Raw genomic sequence first — 17262 nt, forward strand, 5'->3', positions numbered from 1 at the left:
CTAAAATGTGAATTACCGAGTGACAGAACCTTCTCAATATATCTAAATGGGAAATTAAAGAACTTTGCATATGCTTTCTTTCTTTTTTTAGTTAAGGAGGTTTTGCATAAATTCTACATCCTTTCAGTTAAAATGCAAGTCTGCCAGTAGGATTGCACAATTAGAACCAATTAGACCAATGAACATCATACTAAACTCCAAAACATATAAATAAATCAAAATTAAAAAAACATTCAAGACTAACAAAGGTCAGAGGCACCTGAATTGGGACAGGCGCAAAAATGCAGCAGTGTTAAACATGTTTTGTGAGATCTCAACCCTCCCCTATACCTCTAGCCAATGTAGAATAAAGAAACACACAGCAATACGCACAGTAAAAATCAGTTAAAAAGAAATTCGAGTCCGATGTCAGAATAGGTAACATTTTTGTTCGCTATGGAGATTCCTTATATCATCAAGTTATCGAAATTCCCATGAAACAGGTCCGCAATAAGTAATGTACAGTTAGTCCCATGGGAATTTCAATAACTTTATGATATACGGAATCTCCATAGCGAACAAAAATGTTATCAAGTAAAAATGCAAGGGCAGTTATAGTATCAAAGCAGGTCCAATTGACATAGTTCTTTTGTTTGTTGTTAGTAAAAAATGAGCTAAAAGAGTTTGAACATATATATTCGCATTCTGACTTTTTAATGCCCATTTAATCAGGAGTGTGAATGTTTTTTTAATAAGATTACGAGGCAAAGTGGTATATAGAGTAGAAAAATCAAAACTTTGAACAGATTCGAAATCACCAATATAAGGATGCAATTAATCAAGTACACTAAACGAAGTGTCTTAATTTTTATACAAATCAGTGAATTTCAATGCCTAGTTAGAAGCTTTGTCTTCGGGAATAACAACGTATTTGTTGTTAAAGAAAAGCTTCTACAACCTCGGGCTTTATGAAACGATTAAAAACCCATTTGATTACTGTAGATTATGAATGCTCATATTAATGTATGACATAACAGCTTTGATCCATTCAGATAAAGTATCAAGTTTTGGTAATTTCTGACCACCTTCTGCCTATGTCCTGGGATTTTATGTGAAAATAAAAGCAATGACACAAAAGAGGTTTCAATTTTGCATTTGTGGGTTTCTGTCACCGGAAAAGAGGTAATTGCAAATAATACAATATTTTGTCTTTTGAATGTCCATATATTGTTAAGAAAGTGCATTAGTATTCTTTACTACACAACCCTTAACGATAAATTAAGGTGCTAGAAGTTTCACGATGTTCAAATTTTGTTAATCGAGTAGAAGGAGACAAATGAAGGTAGCAAACAGAAACTAAGACATTCGTATGAACTCGAAAAGGAGGGAGACCTTTTGTGACGTCAAGGTATTAGTAAGTTAAGTTTCCACTAACTTAAAACAATTCTCAACAAATTTACTCCACACGGACTAATCTGCGTTGTAGCATAACGTTTTTGAGATCAATAGATTCAAGCATGGTAAACCAGACGACACCTATAAAAACGGATCAAATGCATGGGTACACTTACATATAATTCGTCTAAAATTTAGCCAAACAATTTAAAGTCTGAAAATTTGCTGTATAAAAGTTTTGTTTTCCACCTTTTGGATTTTAAACCATGCCTCTGTAACATCGTAGCAACATCTGTTGAAGCATGTCAAAAACTGCTTTATAAAACATTTTACCATTTGATTTCAAGTATTGCCTTTTAATCTCTGATTGTGGTTCCGAACGGTTTGGAATTTCGCTTCAACCTTGACAAGAATTTCTTAATTTTGTTAAAGCATTTCTTTCAATCTAATAATGCCTTACAATGTTATAAGAAGAAAAGATCAAAACGTGAAAAAAGGACAGATCATCTTAATGACAGATATAAGATTTACAATTGATAAAATGTATTTTATTTTAAAAAAAATATGGCAAGATGAACCTGTTAAGTATTATCTGAAAATTAACGACTGTAAGCTATCAATGTTTAAAATTTTTCAAAGGCTTAAAATGACTAGAAATGTATATATCAATAAAATTTATATTTGATAGAATAGAGAATGGGTAATGTGTTAAGTGTTATCTTATGAACATGATAAATGTGCATGTTTTCAGCAGAAATTAAAAACCCAAAAAACCTAATGTATACTATACTGCATGGTTAACTGTTGATAATCAGATAGGTAGAAACTTTATATTTAAACCATATTTGTATTGTTTTTCTTATCTATTGTTTTATTAATATTTCATCTAGCGTGTAGTTTATTTCACCCGACCAGGGAACTACGCATAATTACTTAACCTAATATGTCTGTCTCGACAATCATTGATACCTGCGGATCGGAATCTCTGGCGGTACACGGTATTGTCCTAAGGAATCTACAAGCCCGGTAGTTAAACTGCATATCAATTTTGGGGATTTGAGATCGGTAAACTATCGTTGCCTTTATCTATAATTCCACCTTTTATTTGAGGCATCCATTGTAAAACAGCTGTTTATGATAACTTCCAATCTTCATTCCTCGACTATATTGTGGCTTTTACCTGTATTAATATTTTTGGTGTTATATCTGAACTCCCAAACAGTAATTGTCTACTTATGAAGATAAGGCATGCTTATGCATGGTATATGCAATATACATTCAAATTGTTGTGATATTATACATTTTGACTTTGTTAGCCAATTAAGGGCATACGATACAGTTTCAGGGGAGGTAATGACGTTATTTTTCGCGACGTGAAACTGCGACAACCTCGGGAAAATTTGCATTTTTCGTGTGATTTGAATCATTAGCTTGAACACGAGTACATGAAACCCTTTTTTAAAAATACTGAACGAAGATTATTTGTTCCAATTTTTATGAGAAAAAAAATCAACGATGATTTTTTTAGATAAGTTAAGAATGCATAAAAAAAAAATGCAGTTTTTTACTAAAATCATGAAATATTAAAAAAAATTACACAAGAGGGAGAAAGATACTAAAGGGACATTCAAAATCCTAAGTCGAAAATAAACTGACAACGCCTCGGCTTAAAAAGAAAAAAAAACAACAGACAAACAAAAGTACACAAAACACGACATAGAAAACAAAAGACTAACCAACACGAACCCCACTAAAAACTGGGGTTGATCTGAGGTGCTCTGGAAGGGTAAGCAGATCCTGCTCCACATGTGACACCCGTCGTGTTGCTCATGTTAGTACAAACCCCGGTAATAAGTCAAATTCGATACACAAATTAAGAACAAACTGAAACATAATAGATATTCCAAGTCCTTTTACAAAAATCCGCATGTGTTTATCTTTTAAAAAAAGTTTAGTATGTCTGTCCAAAGGATAGACATGCCCAAGAAACCAAAATTTAAATTAAATGTCTAAAATTTTGACCACATTTTATCTATAAATTTAGCACACGAAGGTATATTTTGTTATTACATATTTGAATTAAATAAGTGAAAAATAGCTTGTATGGAACTTTTCGTAAAGAAATCACCACCAACACTGTATCGTATGCTCTTAACTTTGAAATTTTATTTAGACAAACTTATAAACAGTTATATTTGATTGATATTAACTGCACATGTTTTCTGTAGTAAGATAAAGATCGTGGAAAGTTAAATAAAAAATACATACTTTGATTAATTATTCTTTTCTAGATCGACAGTTTTGGAATAATGCATTTTTGCTTTTAAACTTAGAGGTTTTTACTGTTACATGTAATATTTAAAATGACATTAGCTGTCAAGTTCCTGTTCACTACTTTATATTGTGGGCTAAATTTCAAACGAAGTATATTGTTTACCCATGCATTTAATCCGTTCTAATAATTGTCATCAGGTTAACGTTAACCATGCATGAATCCGTTCATCTCAATTGAGTCATGCTACAACGCAGATAAGTTCGTTAATAGTTATTTTGTTGAGATTTTTTGTTCAAGTAACAGGACACGTAGCAGGAGACTTTTACCTTGACGACACATCAGGTCTCCCACTTTTTCGAGTTCATACGATTGCCTCAGTTTCTGTTTGCTACCTTGTTTGTCTCGTTCTAATAGATGAACTTCTGGCTTCTTAATTTATCCTTAATGGTTCTGTAATAGAATATACTAATGCATCAAACGAAAGTCGATATTTTACTTCACGATTGTTTTAACAAAGGACATTCAAAAGACAAAACATGGTATTATTTGCAATTATTCTTTTCTCGTGACAGAAACACACAAATGCAAAATTCCAATCATTTTTGTTTCATTGCTAATATTTTCAAAATAATTCCCAGAAAAATAGCAGAACGTGATCCAAAACTACCAAAACTTGATACTTTATCTGAATGGATCAAAGCTCTAAGGTCATGCATAGATAAGCGCATTCACAATTTTCTACTTACAGTGAACACATGGGTTTTTAATCGTTTCAAATAGCTCAAGATTGTGGAAGCGTTATCTTTTCTTCACAACAAATACGTTTCAGCAGACAAAGTCTCTAACACTATTGTTTTGTATGCAAAAATGATATTGCAAACCTGCCCTTCGCTCTTTGATTTTGAGAAAAAAAAAGACAATGAAAATCTCGGATTTTTATTCTGGTTACCTTAACATAAAACAATCTTATATCCATTTTTTTTAAAATTTACCTGTGACGTTACTTTTTGTGGCGTTGATCCATTCGTGTTACAGACACACACTTCGCAATTCTATTAAGCTGTTTTTGTGTACTGTACTAATTAATTTTATTTATTCGTTGTTATTCTGTGGTTAACATGTCGAAATGTACTATTATATTATTTATTTATGTATTTATCTGTCTTTGGTGTTCTTGCATGATTTTGTACTGTATTCCCGCCATGTAATCTTGTCATTTTCGCGGTGTATTTAACATGACCATAAAGCGCGGAGGTTTGGCTAGCCACAAAACCAGGTTCAACCCACCATTTTTTTCTTAAAATGTCCTGTACCAAGTCAGGAATATGGCAGTTGTTATCTAATAGTTCGTTTCTATGTATGTTGCATTGTTGTTTGTTTTTTGTTGCACTTATGTGTTCTGTTATTTCGTTGTTTTCCTCATAGTTGATGTGTTTCCCTCGGTTTTAGTTTGTAACCCGGATTTGTTTTCTCTCAATCGATTTATGATTTTTGAACAGCGGTATACTACTGTTGCCTTTATTTACGAAGAACGAATTATAACGGGTGTGTCAAAATGTTCGACTTAACATATTTCTAAAGTTCTTTCAACGTTTTTCTCTACAACGGATACTAATTGTGCAATCCTACTGGACGACCTGTATTTTCACTCATATATATCAATGAGTGCTTGCATCCTATATATTCTAGGACACTACTAAAACTATGGCAATATGAATCTGTTATTATCTCAAAATCAACTACTGTAAAGTATCATGCTTTGAAATTTTGCAAGGGCTTAAAATGACTAGAAACGTATATATCAATGAAATTCATATTTGATAGAATAGAGAATGGGGAATGTTTTAAGTGTTATCTTATACAAGTGCATGTGTTCAGCAGAAATTGATAAAATAAAGTCTCGTCTAATGTATACTATACTGCATGGTAAATTGAAGATAATTAGGTAGGTAGAAACTTTCCCATATTTGTATTGTTTTTTTTTGGTTTCATTATTTTTCAAGAATATTTCATCAAGCGTGTAGTTTATTTCTCCCGACCAGGGAACTACGCATAATTACTTAACCTAATATGTCTGTCTCGACAATTAATGATACCTGCGGATCGTCATCTCTGCCGGTACACAGTATTGTCTTAAGGAATCTACAAGCCCGGTAGTTAAACTGCATATTACTTTTCGGGATTTGAATATCGGTAAACTATTGTCGCCTTTATTTATAATAACACCTTTTATTTGAGGCATTCATTGTAATACAGCTGTTTATAATAACTTCAAATCCTCATTCCTCGACTATATTGTGGGTTTTATCTGTATTAATATTGTTGGTGTTATAGCTGAACTCCGAACACTACTTGTCTACTTATGAAGATGAGGCATGCTTACATTGTTGTGATAATTGACCATTATGACTTTATAAGCTGTAAACAAATACGTTGATGCCAAAATGTGGAAATGCAATTAAGAGGAAACGATACAGTTTCAGGGGAGGTAATGACGTTGCTAGCTTGATCCTTAGCTTGAAAACGAATAAATGGACCCCTCTTTTTGAAATAACATTTGACTTGACACTGAATGAAGATTGTTTGTTCCAATTTTCATGAGAAAAAGTCAACGATGATTTTTTTTAAAAATATACTAAAATCATGAATTATTAATGAAATTACACGAGAGGAACAAAAGATACTAAAGGGGCATTCAAACCCATAAGTCGAAAATAAACTAACAACGCTATGGCTAAAAAAGAAAAGAACAACAAACAAACAATAGAACAATAAACACAACATAGAAAACAAAAGACTGAGCAACACCAACCGCACTAAAAACTGGAGTTGATCACAGGTGCTCCGGAAGGGTAAGCAGATTCTGCTCCACACGTGACATCTGTCGTGTTGCTCATGTTAGTACAACCCCGGTAATAATTAAGTCTAATTCAAAAGCACAAATTAAGAGCATACTGCATTATAATAGATATTCCAAGTCCTTTGACAAAAATCCGCATGTGTTGATCTTTAAAAAAAAGTTTAGTATGTCTGTCCAAAGGATAGAAATGCCCAAGAAACCAAAATTTTAAGGAAATGTCTAAAATTTTGACCACATTTTATCAATAAATTTAGCACACGAAGGTATATTTTGTTATTACATATTTGAATTAAATAAGTGAACAATAGCTTGTATGGAACTTTTCGTAAAGAAATCACCACCAACACTGTATCATATGCCCTTAACTTTGAAATTTTATTTAGACACACTTATAAACAGTTATATTTGAATGATATTAACTGCACATGCTTTCTATAGTAAGACAAAGATCGTGGAAAGTTAACTAAAAAATGCATACTTTGATTAATTATTCTTTTCTAGATCGACAGTTTTGGAATAATGCATTTTAACTTTTAAACTTAGAGGTTTTTTATTACATGTAATATTTTAAGGGGCATTAAATGTCAACTTCATGTTTATCAGTTTGACTCAAATAGTCATATGTGATTTATAACATACTAAAACCTATATTCAAATTATAAAAAGTCCAAAAATAACAATTTACGATGCATAGACTCGAATCATATTTATTGTTGATATCTTTACGGTGACATGAAGCTGCTTATATCTTAATCACTAGTATTTCGTTTTCGGTGGATAGTTGTCCCTTAGTAACTATACCACATATTCTTATATTTAATATTTATCATTTGAAAATTTTACCCATTGTTGTAATTTAATTGATTGTAGCGTATGTTATCTGAATAAGATCGTACATGAATGCTTTATTCTACGTAGGTGTTATTTACAATCATCTCATTTTCTAATAAACCTTTTAAAACATGAATTATAATGATACATATTTGTATACCAGAATTCCTTTTTTGGTCATTCACAGAGGAATAATAAACCTACTCGACAATCGCTTTCATCCTCCATGGGACTTATTGACAATGCTATTCATTGCTAAATACATTTGCGAATGTGCGAAGCAAGAGGGTTGTATCTGAGTCTGCCCTGAAAATCATTAAATGTGTGCTTATTATTGTTTTTGTTTTGTTGGGCAAATTGGTTTTCACCCCTTAGCCACGTACCTTACTATCAGTTACTTGTATATATAGTTTAGGTCGTACGTTAATTGAGATAATTGAACATTATAACTAGATGATGAAAATACCAACGTGGGTATCCGGAATGTGTTCGATATTTTCCCTTGCCAAGTTTATATATTTACCCATTGTGTTTCATTGCCAATGCGTTGTCATTTTATTTTCGACTTAGGACTTTGAATGTCCTTTTAGTATCTTTCGTCTGTCTTCTATACTTTTCCCGACTCATTCGGTATTCAAGAGCTTACAATTGCTACACAAACTTTTAACATGTCACAAGTGTCGAGCAGAAAGTTGATGAACCAGCGTTATGTATAAGAACATTTCGTTCGTTTTGAATAAAGTTCACTGGAGGATATAAAGATCTGTTTATAAAGATTCCAGGTTAACTTTATAAATAAGATATGATGGTCTTGAAGTATAAATTCTAGGTACTGACCATGTTTATTATCTTACGTACGTGTTAAAGTGTTTTTTTTATTTGTCCTTGTAAAATTTTAACCTTTCATGTTTGGTCAATTTTTGGTAATATCGTTTTGGCGTTGCTGGGTACATATGCATCCCGCCAATGTTTTGTTGTGCTTTGGTGATTTTTTGCTTTCCTGGGTTTTTAATGGCTGATTTGCTTTGTCCATATGCCATTTTGTTTTTCTTTGACAACATATTTGTTTTTTTTTTATAGTGATTAATATCATAACACAATGTTCACCTCTGTACCACTATTTTTGACGTTATTTAAAGCTCAGACACATCAAATAAATGGAAAACAACTGCCATATTTCTGACTTGGTACAACGCATTTCCTTATATAGAAAATAGTGGATTAAACCTGGTATCATAGCTAGCTAAACCTCTCACTGGTATGCCAGTCGCATAAAATTCCATGTTATTTCAACAACAATGTGACAACAAAACAACAGACATAAAAGGTAAAAATCACTTCGTACAAAAAGAAATTTGACTTATGAAGAAACAACGATAACAAAAGGCTTCACAGAAACTAGACTTTGAGCATCACGTATATATCAAAACAACCGGAAAGCTAAGCAATTTATGCCCAACTAGTGGCACCTGAAGTTTTAACTCATTACATGTATAATGCAGTATTAAGTCGCATTGGAAAAGAAAACAAGATTGTTTTAAGGAAAAGAGTGGAAAATAACCGTGATTATATGTGGTACAGATATTTCATAGCGGCAAATCAATCAAGATGTAAACGATTCTTGGGGGCAAGTCTAATTATGTATTCGATGTTTCACACCCATGTTAATTCAATGTTTACTATGACATAGCTCATTCGGTACAATTTCGCAGAAAGAATGAAAACAACATTTTAAGGATGGTTACCGAGTTACAGCTGTACGATGGGGAATTGACAGTCAAAATTTTGGTTTTTACCATCAAATCCGAAATTTTATGGTAACAACCATTCAAATACAGTACTGCTATCCCTATTCTAATGTAAAACTCGTAAAATGTTAAAAATAAAACAGTTCTATCAATTATCTTTAAAAGAAATTATCACAAAAGTATCCAGAATATGTTCACATTAAACAACACAAACAAAATCAATAACTAAAATAAGTTAAAATTTGTAAGATAAACTAGCTTTGTTTTCAAAGACCACATATGGTTCCGAATCCACACTTTCCACCACAGACGTCAAACTTTGAAACCCCGATCCCCTAAAATGCTTCCTCCAGTCGGTTTCGAAATTGACACGCATACGTATGTAGTCATCAAATTTGGAGCTTTCTTTCACAATTCTGTCGTAGTCCGTATTGGTCATTTTAAACACAACCCAAGTGCAATCGATGATGGCGATAAAGTGATCATAGCGTCCTTTCAATACAATTCCTCGGAAAGAATGGAAGTAACCACGTTGTTTTGAGGGAGATGAAGATGACGGATACCCACTATTACTACCATACGGGCCATACGTACGACCATAATTAGTAAAGAATGATATACTATCGGTTAGCATACCACTCCTAAGATTTATACCTGTTATGACTTCATCCTCATCAAGTTCAAATTCATGTTCCGATAAGATGGAATGTCGTGCTTTTGGTCGGATACCATGAAGTACACTTGTTCTACTTTTATACTCCACTCGTATTCCTCCAATTGCAATAAATCCTTCCCATCTTGTAACCCATAACCCTACCTTTTTCGGGCGATCGTTAATAGACGGGACGTTCTCAAAACATTTTACGAAATTTAAGTGATCTGGTACTTCGAGATAAGACATGCAACTTTCTAAAATTTTCGAGGAATTTGAAAATTTCCTTTCTTTGAGATCGCTCGTTTGCAAAGTTGTAAAGGTGGATCTATCAATGGTATGGAATGCAGGATAAATATCATATATAGAACTCAGATCATCTTCGGGAATTTCCGAAAACAGAATAGCACTAAGAATATGTTTGACAGTTGACATATCATAAACCTGATTAGCTGTTAATGTTTTACCAACAGCATCGAGGATATTGAGTTCTGGATTGTCGACTGGAATTCCATTCCGAAAAGCAGAGAGATTTCTATTCCTCAATAGGAACTTGAAATCGTCATTAGAAAGACTGCTGAACGAATTTTGCTCAACACATGTATAAAAATTTTCAGATATCCATAAGACTATAGTATCGATCAAAGTGCTGAGATAGAATAGAATTGCAATAGGAAGAAGAGAAACGGCACTTGAGCGATCGATGCTGTTTATCAAGAACTTCTCACACTCGTCTATGATGAGTTTGGCTTGAAGATAGGAAGCTGTTGCTATCAAACTATGTACGCTGTAACTACTTATTTCCAGAAACCCAGTATATGCAAAGTTAATGACTTGGCACAACGCCTCAGAGAACACAAATTCTTTGTTTAGAATACATTTTCGTGTTTGAAATCTATTAAAATTTAAACTGGCCGTAAAGTAATCAGAAATGTTTGACAAAACACAACAATGTGCCTTGGTTTGAAATTCACCACATCTTATTTCTATATCACAGTTCTTTTGTTTCTTCCATTCACTTATTCTTTCTTCCTCGACGGTTAAGGTCAGACGCGTTTTGATAACAGCACTTTTATTAATTGACTTTCTGCAAGAGAATGAAAAACAAGAATATGAAAAACAATAAATAAATGACACAACACACATTGGACACTCTTAATTTTATGTACAATTTGATATGAACATCCTACACTGTAAATATATATATATGTCCAATATATATAGATGGCCGAAAGTTTGCAAATTTGAACTCACATATCAGTATTGTCTTTGGATTTTTCCAGGAAACTTCTGTTTGAAAAAAACAAAATCACAAAAATACTGAACTCCCAGGAAAATTCAAAACGGAAAGTCCCTAATCAAATGGCAAAATATAAAGCTCAAAAACAGCAAACGAATGGATAACAACTGTTATATTCCTGACTTGGTACAGGCATTTTCTTATGTAGAAAAATGGTGGATTGAAGTTCCGTTATATGGGACAATTCTTCTATCTGAGAACGAACTGCTTTGATACTCGTTGCTACTTGCCATTCTTCATCGAATAGTGTTGGAAAAATCCTTAAACAAACAATTATGTGTCTGATCATTTTTATTTGTTATTCTTTAAAATTTAACGTCTTTCAATTTTGTTAAAAAAATAACTGAACGGAATATCGTTAAATAAACACACCAACACCAATAAAGCCCTAATTAAGCTTGTTTTGATACTCTGTTATATTCGTGCAGTTTTCTCATTTTGAGAAATCCATCGAAACACTGAAGATTTTCTACACCTATCCCCTCCCGCATAAATGACTTTAGCACAAATTTTCAGAATTATTGGTTTCAATGAACAGCAATAACGTAATTGATTAGAATCCTACAGTTTTATAGTCGAATATCATTGATGAGTCTTATGTAAGCGAAAATAAAGTCTGAGATACTAATTTAGCATCTGGTATCTTTAATGAGTTTAACAAATAACCGTTTGCTGTTTGTCTGTATTAATTATAATTTCAGTATTTAAATGCTGTATGTTTATACATATCCTTATCGCATTTGTTTGAAGGCTAAACACTAAAACATCCGATATAGAAGTACTGTGGATTCATTATTATTCGTTGGATACCAATTTCGTTGGTTTTCGTGGGTACAAGTGCATACTAAATACAAATTTCTGTAAGGATGTATGCAGACTTTGTAAAAAAAAAGACATCACGTATCCACGAAAAGTCAAGTTTTCCACAATCCACGAAAATTGGTACCAACGAAACTAAATGAATCCACAGTATATGACACTTCTATCTGATTATCAGTAGCATTAGCGATTCAGGCAGATTTATTCTTTACATTTTACCTTACGTTCCGTATCAATTCTTGAATCTGTAATACCCAAGATTTATGTAGACGAAATGCGCTTGATGAATTACGTCCTTTCAGAAGGTTACAGTGGGAAATGTAGTGTAAAAATATTACCTCCCCTGTAAACACTATGACCTTGATCTTTACAATTCTTGTCCCGTTTTAGCAAGGACGCTATTAATAATAAATTAACAAGAAAGCGTTCTAGTAAATAGTAACAATAAAAATAGAAATAGAAACACAATGTCGATATGATGTTATCATTTCACTGCTAATATAGCACCGACGAATACAACAGACTTTGAGAGCTTTGAGTAAAATTTGGTTTAAAATGTTGCTATGTAAATAACCTTCTGGACTACCAACTTCTACTGGCTGTAGTAATCTCTGGAACATGCCATATATCCGTATATGTATTCAGCTAAATCAGAAAGGTTCAGGAAAAAATACCGAAAGAATCGATCAAATATAAACACTTTTGAAATTAAGTTACTAAGCAAATTCACGGACTTTATTCTGATGTAAACATGGAATGCAAATTCATTGAGAAGAATGCAAATACATGAATAAAAATTGAGAGGACCTATTCTGAAATTGTAAAACAAAAATTGGTAAAAATCTTTTAACCGATAATTTACTTTGTAAAAATAGTTATCTTTAGTTTTTTTTAACCTGCATAGAACTTTTTAAATTTTTCTAATCACGCAGAAACAATATTTCTATATTGAATTTTTTTCCGCGTGACAAGATCAGACCGGCGTACGCAAAAGCTTGTAGAAAATAGGTATATTCTGTAATGTTGTTACATGCTAAGGACTATGTGGAACACTCTGAAAATTCATGACTTGAAAGATCTTTAGATTTTGTATGTACATGATATTTTCCAACTTGTTTTTATCAATTTGCAGCAAAGACTCACATTTTTTAAAATTAAGTTTTACAAGTTTCTAATACAAATATCTCTATAAACAATGAAAATAAAACATCATGTATTTGCATGTATATTTCTAATACAAATGTTTAACAAATAATTTCTTAAAAATGGACGATAGTTGTTTAGAAATAACTTCTAATTAGTATCGCCACCTGCATTGTTTTACTAGTGAATTTGACTACTTGTTTTTCCATTATGCCACTGTAGATGTCATTCTTTTGATCAATAAACCTGAACCAAATTAAGTATGAATGACATGTGCGTCAAAGCCTAAAATAACTACCTGTATAAGGTATATAAGAGAGGCGAAAGATACCAAAGAGACATTCAAACTACTAAGTAAAAAAAAAACTGACAACGCCACGATAAACGAAGATAAAGACCAAAAGACAAACAGCAATAGTCAAAACACAACATAGAAAACTAAAGACTGGGCAACACGATCCCCACCTAAAACAGGGGTGATCTCAGATGCTCCGGAAGGGTATTAAGATCCTGCTCCACATGTGGCACCCGTCAAGTTTGTTATGTAAGTACAAACCCAGCTATAAGGAAACATCAACGTAATTGAGGGATCGGTTATAATATCTTATCCTTAAATTTCATTTTTTTGTTAGAAAAAACAGTACTATTGTCAGACAAAAAGAATGACTAGATATATTTGAAAGAAATAATCTGCTTTTCTGAGTTTAAAATCGACGTGAAAACACATAACCCCTTTTTTATAAAGTTATTTCTAATAAACTACACACCAAAGTGACCTGTATTTGTTTATACATCATTACAACATTTGTTTTCTTGCTTCCGTGTTTTAAAATGCAAATGCAGTTTATTTTAATGTAAATGAACAATGATTACAAACGCTTATATCTAGATAAGTGAGTTTTATTCTAGTTATATTTCTTTTTTAATCTGATTTACATACACATTACTATTGAGCTATTTGGCGTGGTTATAAAACTCATCAAGATACCAAGCTTATAACTTGGAAGCCAGACGCACGTTTCGTCTACACGAGACTCATCACTGGCGACTGAATCAAAACTGTTTCAAAGCAAAATCAAATATAACGAAGTTGAAAGGCATTACTCACCGTAAATTTCGAAAAGTTGTGCCAAACTTAATGCATTTGAAAAGAATGACCCACTTTAATTATCGGGTAAAGTGGGATATATTTCGTAAAATCTTTGTAGAAAATACTATTTTTCACGGTACATAAGTTAGATAATCCATATGTTAAGTTTTTGTTGTGAAAACAATTTGGGGCGTTTTGTAGAACAAGAAAAACTTTTAAATATGCATTAGCTATAACAGAATATATCCCAACGGTTACGTTTTGAACAATAAATACAAAGTTGCAACATGCGACGTTAACGATACAGCTTATAATTAAAAATGAAACGTTTGATATTTTTTTTCATTTTAATACAATGAACTATTAACAAACTTCACAAAAAAATTATTGAAATTCTCTAAATACCTAAGTGACAATATTTTGATATATCGGGAGATACATTTAAATATTACCATTTACAATATAAGCAATATGAGGTTCCGGTATGATAAAATGTACAGTCCTCACCTGCCGATATGGGAAAGCCTGACCTTCATCTGATGTTCGGTAGGTTTAGTAAAATAGCATCGACGAAGTGTCGTTTTGGAAGGGATATGTGCAAGGATGGTACATAAACTCTTAGTTTGTTACATATAAGGATATTTGTAGAGCAAAATGAAGAAAATCCAATGGCAGAAATTAAAACAGTCATAGTGTAGCTTTATGTAACATTGATACGTTAGAAAATTGATCTTTGCAAATATTACATATAACTTCCTGAAGCTTTATGAGCCATTGAAATACCCATCATTATTTGAATAGTAAAACTAATGATATCAGCTTTTTTTTCACATAAAAAACCTAACTCGATCGATGCGTATGTTTCCAAAATCCGAAAAATTCCACCCCTTTCTTTGGGGCTTAATTCTATTTGAGCAATACAAATTTGAAATCAAAAGTAACAACTTGTAAATATATAAAATTGTTCACAGAGACAGATTTATTAAAATGTATTGTAAAATAACAACAGCAACCTTAAAAGCTTTGTTGAGGCAATAACGGAATGAGCAAACAATGAAGAAATGTCTTATAGTCATTTAAAACAGATAATTTCCCGTTCATTTATTTAATCTGTTTTCAAATGACAAAACAAAAAACCAACAACGACCTGTTTTATAAAGACAATTTTTAACTAAGAAGAAACGCACGTCTAATGTAAATCTGATATCAAAATTACTCCCTGAAAAAACTCTTAACAACATATCTATCAATACCCACATACGCATATACCCAAATATAAAAAAGTATTAAGAACATACCAAGCTGCAAGGTAAAGTTAAAAAGGGGGAAGTCCGTGAAACCTCACAAAATCAAACGCAAGACTGTATCAACTAACTTAACGAATTGAATCCAACTGTCATTAGAGATGATCAGTCTTATGTATATTAAAAATAATGGATAGTTATAATAAAACACTAACGTACTCACTTTAGGCAAGTCATTTATAGAAGAAAAATATAAAAAATATAAAAATAGATTTACTCTTAACAACATATATATCAATACCCACATACGCATATACCCAAATATAAAAAAGTATTAAGAACATACCAAGCTGCAAGGTAAAGTTAAAAAGGGGGAAGTCCATGAAACCTCACAAAATCAAACGCAAGACTGTATCAACTAACTTAACGAATTGAATCCAACTGTCATTAGAGATGATCAGTCTTATGTATATTAAAAATAATGGATAGTTATAATAAAACATTAACGTACTCACTTTAGACAAGTCATTTATAGAAGAAAAATATAAAAATAGATTTACCTTGAAGGGAACATCCTATTTTCTATCCAATAGTGATAAAAAATTTAACTGTATTGTGTGATAACCTGTTTTACAAGGTTTTGTGTTTAAATTTATATTTATATTATGCATGACCTGAAATCTATTTTTAAATATTTTTTTTATCATAACAATTAATATTACAATTCACTGTTTCATACGTACGTCAAAATGATGTTAAGATCTGATTAAATTTTGTGTTATCTAAAAAATATTCGTGACACTGATGATCATATAAAAACTAATAAAGAATACTGATCATATTACAGTTTATGGACAGGTAAAACAAATTTTTGGTGGGTCGATAAAGTATTATTATTTGATATGACTTAATGGAAAAATGCTATTTTGCCCACAGACATAAATAATTTGCAAAATTATATTTAATAATTAAAAGTATTATGTTCAATCGAGTATAACATTTTTTTGTAGATAGAATATCATTATCATGCATCGAAATAAAACAATTACGATATACCTAAATCTTAAATCAATATAAGATATCATGCTTATAATTTTAGTGCGACAGATGAGCGTAAGTGGCTCAAATCAAAGCGGTGCAATTTTAAATTATTTAAAAAGTTGTAGAGCACAAAAAGATAATAATTAAAAATTCACAAATCAGGCTATGATCTTTTATAACGGTTTATCAAATACTGACGACGTTCGAAAAAAATCTTCAAAGACACGAGGCTTATACTGTTTAGCTAGCTATAAAACCAGGTTTAATCCACAATTTTCTACATAAGGAAATGCTTGTACCAAGTCAGGAATATGACAGTTGTTTTCCATTCGTTTGATGTGTTTGAACTTTATATTTTGACATTCAATAAGGGATTTTCCGTTTTGAATTTTCGGTATTTTTTTATTTTACATTTTATTATTTGTTTTGACAAACGCGCGTTTCGTCTGCATTATATTTATCAGTGGCGCTCAAATCTAAAGAGTTAGAAGGCAAAAACAATTATAAAGAGAGCATTGGAAAAAAAATACGAAAAGGTGTGCCAAATACGACTAAAGCCGTCTATGCTTAGGTAGAAACGCCTTCAAAAGAACTGACTTCAAATAACCAATTAGAAACCTTGATGCGATAGCTTCCTTATAAGCAGAACCCCTCTAACAAGAAAACTTTGTTTCGACTGAAACATATATACGCCGTATGAAGATGCTGTAAACATGTTGATACACAGAAAGGGAGCTTTAGCAATTGGAAAATGGAAATCCTCACTTTTGACGCAAAGTTATGCACTCAATTGAACAAAGACACCACAACTATATTCTATTCAAAATGCGGCAGACGTGCAGTTCGTCTGGAAAAGATGCGTTTGAAACAAAACATAACAAGTAC

At 32.0% G+C, this 17262-nt stretch overlaps 1 protein-coding gene across 1 annotated transcript; it reads right to left on the reverse strand.

Moving 5' to 3' along the window:
• Positions 1-9275: 9275 nt before the first annotated feature.
• LOC127739184 (uncharacterized) lies at positions 9276-15936 on the reverse strand. The gene is made up of 2 exons (XM_052250793.1): positions 15897-15936; positions 9276-10827 (listed from the first exon to the last, which is right to left on the reverse strand). Exons 1-2 carry the CDS (start codon positions 15908-15910, stop codon positions 9324-9326), a joined length of 1518 nt encoding a protein of 505 aa, XP_052106753.1. The 5' UTR covers positions 15911-15936; the 3' UTR covers positions 9276-9323.
• Between the last annotated feature and the right edge of the window lie 1326 nt (positions 15937-17262).

Source organism: Mytilus californianus, unplaced genomic scaffold (genome assembly GCF_021869535.1).
Source record: "Mytilus californianus isolate M0D057914Y unplaced genomic scaffold, xbMytCali1.0.p SCAF_4, whole genome shotgun sequence".
Lineage (NCBI taxonomy): Eukaryota > Metazoa > Mollusca > Bivalvia > Mytilida > Mytilidae > Mytilus > Mytilus californianus.